Source organism: Prionailurus viverrinus, chromosome F2 (assembly GCF_022837055.1).
Source record: "Prionailurus viverrinus isolate Anna chromosome F2, UM_Priviv_1.0, whole genome shotgun sequence".
NCBI lineage: Eukaryota > Metazoa > Chordata > Mammalia > Carnivora > Felidae > Prionailurus > Prionailurus viverrinus.
This window is the reverse complement of record NC_062578.1, coordinates 46,904,866-46,911,631: the sequence shown is the minus strand read 5'-3', so window position 1 is coordinate 46,911,631 and position 6,766 is coordinate 46,904,866. Positions and strand designations below refer to the sequence as shown.

Here is a 6,766-nt window from a genome sequence, read left to right as displayed (position 1 = left end):
GGACCTTCTCCCCAGAAGGCTTCTAACGATCCACCCGCCCACGCACGATTTTCCCGCCAAGGAGCCGGGAGCGGCCCACACACCCGGTTCGAGCCGCTGGCAGATCCGGCTTCTGCGAGCGCGGCTCCCCACCTTCCCGGGACCGACCGCTGGGCCGGAGCTGGGCGGGGACCAGGGGGCGGTGCCAGCCCCGCCCCCGCCGCCGCGGCGGGTCCAGACTCGCCCTTGCGGCTGCAGACCTGCCGCCCTCTGCTCCCCGGAGCCCTGACTCGCCGCCGCGGCTCGGCTTGCCGAGGGCCCTTCCCCGGCCGCCGCCAGAGCCATGAAGATGCACTTCTGCATCCCGGTGTCCCAGCAGCGGCCGGACGCGCTGGGGGGCCGCTACGTGGTGCGCGGGGGACCAGGGGTCTGATCGGGCGGGGAGACGGGCGGCGACGTGACGGGGCGAGGGCTCACCTGCTCGCTCAGCTAATCCGAGCCGCTCTGTCTCCGTGTTGCAGCTGTACTCCGTGTACCTGGACGGGTACCTCTTCTGCAGGGTGCGCTACAGCCAGCTGCACCGTTGGAACGAACAGGTGAGCAGGCTCGAGGCAGGTGAGAAAAAGCGCGCCCCAAGACACCGGACCTTTTGAGCGCTCCAAGCCCCTAACCTGGGAAGCGGGGTCGGAGTAAGGATCGATTTGATAACGCTGGGCCTACAGCTCCGTTTATATAGGTTACCGCTCCTAACCTTCTGCAGCTGGGAGGTGAGGGAATTGGCTCAGGTGATTCTCCCAACCGCTTTCCAGCCCAGTGATCGACCCCAGCAGCCCCCGCTGGCAGGGTGCATTTCAGCTCGTCCCTAGCATTATGTCCCCGTTCAGAATGAGCACACTAAATCTAGACGGAGCTATAGTCTTAGGAATCTTGTACATAGATCGGTATTTAATTTTCTCTCTCCCAGAGTGTCTTAGGCTTCTTTGAAAAGGTGTGTGTATTTTTGTTTTCAAATGAGTGTATTTATAGGCTTCGAGTACTGGCAGGCTGGAAACCCAGGAAGCAAATGACTGATCAAGACCGGAGGCCGTTTCCCACTATAGTTTCTCCCTCTGATGTGGGGCATTTTCTTTGCGAGGCAGCCCGATTTATTAGCATGCTCTAAAGGGTTTTATTGTCCTAATAAGGAAGAGTTCCAAGTCTCCAAAATGGGTTACAGGAGTAAATGAAAGTTTGGAAATAAAATTCACCCTCCCTCTGCCTCATGCATGTTTTCTTTTTCTTTTATTTTTTTTTTTTAATCTTTATTTATTTTGAAAGAGAGACAGAGTGTGAGCAGGGGAGGAGCAGAGAGAGTGGGAGACACAGAATCCGAAGAAGCCTCCAGGCTCTGAGCTGTCAGCACAGGGCCTGATGCAGGGCTCAAACTCACCCACCGACAGTGAGATAGTGAACTGAGCCAAAGTCGGACGCTCAACCGACTGACCCAGGCACCCCGTGCATGTTTTCTTTTTAATTAAAAACATTTGGGGGGGGGGGTTGTATCCTGATTTTAAAAAGCATATACAGGAAGGAAGGAAGGAAGGAAGGAAGGGAAGAAGGAAGGAAAAGAGGCCCCTGGGGAAGGAAGGGAGGAAGGGAGGGAGGGAGGGAGGGAGGGAGGGAGGGAGGAAGGAAGGAAGGAAGGAAGGAAAAGAGGCCCCTGGCTGGCTCAGTCAGAAGAGTATGTGACTCTTGATCTCAGGGTCATGAGTTTGAGCCCCAGGTTTGTTGTAGAGATTACTTAAATAAAACTTACAACAACAACAGCCAAGAAACAAACTTGCCCAAGCAACAGCGATTTGGGCGAGAATCCTTCCAGGCAATCTGGGTTTCTAGCGAGCATAGAACACATTTCCTTTAACTGCCTTCTGTTGAAGGACAGGTCTCAACTCCATGTTTTACTGTTGCAAACAGTGCAGGGACGCTTCTTGCTCCCATCAGCGGGCGCTGGAAGAAAGTCCATTTTCCAAGGTAGGATGAAGTTTCTTTGGACTCAACATAAAACAGCTTTAATGTGCTCGTTACCTAATTCGTGTGGTCATCTCTGAGTTGCTACCGCCTGCTGAGGTGCCTGTGCCCCCGCAGGTGCTCAGGAATGATGGTTGGCTGACTCCATGAGGAAGGGCATGGGTTCAGACTTCTGCAAGATGAGTGGCTACTTGTGACCAAAATGTGTCTGGGGACTTGGGAGGACTGCTGAGGTAGGCAGATGGAGATCTGAAGGGAAGAGAAAGTACAGGTGTGTTTGGCACTTGGCGGAGGAAGTTGATGTGTCCTCTCGCCCAATAATCCGCCTTCTGTAACGAGGGGTGGCCTTGGGCAGGCTGCCGTCACAGTGTGAAAAGCAGGAGACAGCCGTGAGGAGCAGGAGGGTGTGGAATTGACTGACTGCTTCCTGGCTGGTCACCTCACCTCTTCTTTGACCTTCCATTTTTTTTTTTATCAAATAATAAGCAAATAGGTGCTTATGGGTGTCAACTTCCCAGATTACTTGTGAAGAGTAGGGGCCATTTTCTCCCGGAGCCTGGCACATAGCACGTGTTCAGTTAAGCACTTACTGATGGAGAGGCTTGAGGAATTCCTGAACCTGGCCCTCCTTAACCAACAGACTCGGGAAAATGCTCGTTTTCAGAAAAACTAAGACCTGTCAAGTCTTCGTAGGTTCATAAGCGGAGCCATAAAGTGAGTAGACTTTTATTCTGTTTTGGAAGCCAGGGAAAACAAACTGTTAGTACAGTGGACTCTTAAATATTGAATAGCCACAGCCTGGTGCCCAATTTGGGGTACAGGGTAGATATTAATTAATACTTCATATTTGTCCCAGATTTTTCAAAATCTGAAAGTGGAGATTTCTTTATCCAGTTTCCAACTATCTTATACCTTGCAACTTATCCTTTTCCTTGTTTCTACAGGAACGACTTCATTAAAAAGAAAACTACTTAGAACTTAGGTGAATATTGGTATTATTAATTTAAAACAGCAAGCAGTTACTGTGTGTTAAGGTTGGCGCCAAGAACTTTGTATGTAAAAGCACGTTTCATTTTAATAGGAGCGCTATGAGCCAGGATTATAATTAGCCCCATTTAACAGATGAGAAAACTGAGGCACAGCTTGCCCAAAGCCAAACTGCTAGTAAGTATTGGAGCCAAGATCTGATCGCCAGTACCTGCTCCGACCCATTACATTTTGTGGTTTTCTTACCACAGTTAACAAAATAAATTGTATCAGTAAAACAATGGAGTCTTAAAGTAACAAGCTTTTACTCTATTTGGGGATAACATTATAAAATCTCCCAATTTTCGGTGTTCTGTGTGGTGAATTTTGGTAAATGTATATGTTACTACCACCACAATCAAGACAAAGAACAGTTTTTGCACTCTGCATGTAAGTTCCCTTGCCCCTTTGCCCTTGATAACCTCTCCCTCCACCCCTGGCCCCAGGCAACCAAGATCTGCTTTCTGCCAGAGTTCCAGGCACGGGATTTTATTCAGGCTGCCTAGCAAGCCGCTGTGGGGTCAGCAGGGCACTCGTCATCATTAATCCTGTTGTGTAGATCGTCTGACTAAGGTTGCCAGATTAGCAAATAAAAACACAGGCTCCCCAGCCAAATGTGAATTTCAGGTAAGCAACAAAGAAGTTTTGGGTCGAAGTAGTTCCGTGCAGTATTTGGGACGTACTTACGTGGGCGTCCTGTGTTTTGTCTGGCAACCCGAAGTCGGAGACAGAACGTTTGGGGGACGTCTCTCAGGCACCACTCAGCTAGATTTTGTTCTTCTTATTCCTCTGAAGATGTGAAATGGCTCGGAATTCTTAATCTGATTTAATACAAAAATACTATACGTAGGAAACAAAACAAGGCCCCATCTGTGTGTGGGTTTGGTATTTTTCCCAGGAAGTTCTGCATCCTGGTAGAACAGAAATTTCACCTTACAGAATTAACTGATTCATTCGTTCATTTATTCTAAGTTCCCATTAGATGCCATGCACTCGCTGTGGTACATTCAGGGCAGACGGCGCTTCAGCACGTGGGATTTTTGGCTTTAGGTATTGGATTTCTGTTTTGTATATTGGATAACTTTGGGATTGAGGAGAGGCACCCGCCCAGGTGAGGTGGCCCCTGCTCTTTCTCCGCCAAGTTGCGCGCAGGCTAACGCATGGAAGACTGAACTTGGCTGTGCTTTCAAGATGTCGGTTGTGAATGGTGCCCTCTGAAGTCATCGCCTGCAGGCTCGTCCCTCGGTGAGCTTCCTTCAGGGTCTGGCAGCTCGCCCCTCCGCCGTTGAGTGCTACTCATCTCTCTGCCATGTGAACTGCTTGACTGACTTCTTTCTGTGCCTTTGAATACGTAAAACCGGTTGGATTTATGCCCCGCTCTTGCCTACACCCCCTTCCTTAAAGGGATTTAAAGAGACCTGTGAAGGAAACGTTCAACTGGCTCATTTTGACCCAGTGTTAAGGATGAGGCCATCCTGTGTAAGTGACACTGGACTCTATGAAAAGGATGCTTGCCTCTTAGCAAATGTTCTGTTAGTATCAGATACCGCAATAGGCACGAGCCACAGAATCTCGCAAAGGGTCCTTCAATGGAAGGCTTGGTGAGCCCGTATCTGCTGATTTAGTTTTCCTCCCTGCCAGCTGCTGACCCAGCCCAGCTCCTTTCTTCCCTCCCTACTCACATCCTCTGTCTCAGGTTGGCCCACTCATAACCTCTGTCTACCTCACTTCCCCCTCCTGGGCAGACCCCCTGCTTTCTGGCCCACTGGTTAGCGACCAGCCCTTTCTCAAGACCCATCTCAAGCCTCACCTCCTCTGGAAAGTCCTCCTCGATTTCACAAGATGCCTTTCTCTGATTCCTGTTTTACTTCGTGTTCAGATCTTGTCATATTCCTCTTTTCGTGCAGATATTTTGTTTCCCCTGATTATTTAGTTACAAAACCCAAATCTTTAAATGAAGGAATGAATGAGGACCGTTGGCATAGTATGCCCAGCACAGAATCCTTCTTTAGTAGATGCTCAAAAGAGATCTGGTGGAGGAGAAGGCAGGGGAGAAAGGAGGGAGAAGGGAGAAAAACGAGGGGGAGAAGGAAAAAGTAACGAAAATCCACCACTCAGTAGCTCGTAGGACTTTGGTTAAAGGCACTTCGTCTCCCTGAGCTTCAGGTTACTGTGATGGTCACATAACCTTGATATAAAGGTGGCAGGATGACGATGTTCGTGGTGACGATGATCATCTACCTCACAGGGCTATTTTGATGAACAAATGGGATAATATACAAGCTCCAGGCTCATGGTCTTTGGTACCAGATGCCACTGACCAGATTGCTTTGAACTGTGGCTCTAGATCTGGTAAATCTGGGGTTTTGTTTCCAAGGGGCCTTGGAGAGGCGGGATGGATGAGTCAACATTAGAAACTGACAGTAGAAAGGATGCCATTTGTATCTGTAATTCCGCTTGTCCCGGGTGACCACTTCGGAATAAGTATGGGGGGGGGGGCTGGAAGTGCATAAGCGGGGAAGGGGGTGATATTTTCCACTGACCGGTAAAGTCCTGTTCATGTTGAAAGACAGAGCTGTGTGATGGAGAAATGGTGCCGGAGTTTGTGCTGGGATTGAAAATGTATATTATCTGAAACATGGTCTTTCAAAAACAAACAAAAACCCCAAGCAAACAAACACATCTCATGATAAAAGAATAAAAGAGGTGTGTTTTCCTGTCAGTATCTGAACAGTTTTTGGAAAGAGTGTTTGGGCTAAACTCTGATGCCAGGTAATCCTTAATATGCTACTGGTTTTAATAGCTAAACTGTGTGCTCTCTGAGACCAATAGAAAAGGTTATATTTTGACGGAGTTGAAACTTGGGGAGTCAATGATTGACTTTTGGCAGACTTTACTCAGTCTGTTATATGTTTATCTTCCCTCTTAGACCAGTATCAGAAAGGGGAGGGGAAAGATTCCTTGAGAAGTCAGCTCAGGTTGTGAAACCTGCTGGGAGAGTTTTTGTGCTGTGATGGGTACTAGAACCTTAAGTCTCGGTGGCTTTTCCCCCAGTTCTTGACCTTGGCATAGGGGCTTCCCCAAGATGCTCTGCTGCTGGTGGAAGACCCAGGCGGCTCTGGTGGCTCAAGGCTGCTGTGATTCAAACCAATTTGGGAGCATCTTCGACATTTATGAACACATGCCTAGGGAGAAAATTGCCTTTTAAAGATCGCTTAATCTGTTAGCTAGGAAATAATTGCATGCAAAGAAGACGATTTTCTGCTCTTATTTAATGGAATTAGCAGAGATAGCGTACATAAATCCCAGGTTGTTTGAACAGCCTTGCTTGGGATGATGCTCCAACCGGGGTGTCTTTGGACAGTGTTTGGCATAACAGGAAAACTGCCTTAAATTAAAAAAAAGAAAAAAGAATTGTTGCTATGATATTTTATACTAACAGATTTAAAGGAGGAATGGTTGCAAAAGTCGATGGCTACAGGGGTCAGGCAGGTAGTTTAAATGGGAGGTGTGAGTCAGGTGAGAGGCAATGGGAAATGGTGGGAACTGCTTAGGCTTCCTCGGGAGATGATTACCTGAGGAATGTGAACCCAGTGATTCCAGAACCTCTGGTTTTTCAGGAAGCCAGAATATCAGGTGGTTTTTTTTTTTTTCTTAATTTTTTTAACATTTTATTTGATTTTATTTTTTTCGAGAGAGAGAGAGCGAAAGAGAGCATGCGTGCGAGCAAGCAGGAGCGGGGCAGAGAGAGAGG

The 6,766-nt window shown here is 48.1% G+C and overlaps 1 protein-coding gene across 5 annotated transcripts in view; it reads left to right on the top strand.

Moving 5' to 3' along the window:
• Positions 1 to 214: 214 nt before the first annotated feature.
• The window catches only part of SNX31 (sorting nexin 31), a 71,369-nt gene continuing 64,817 nt past the window's right edge, over positions 215 to 6,766 (top strand). For 2 of the 5 annotated variants that reach the window (XM_047841901.1, XM_047841900.1), the window contains exons 1-2: positions 215 to 388; positions 501 to 575. In XM_047841901.1, coding sequence (XP_047697857.1) covers positions 323 to 388; positions 501 to 575 — 141 coding nt within the window. In that variant the 5' untranslated portion in view covers positions 215 to 322. The remainder of the gene's footprint in view (positions 389 to 500; positions 576 to 6,766) is intronic. The other 3 variants (XM_047841902.1, XM_047841903.1, XM_047841899.1) reach the window with 3 other exon arrangements.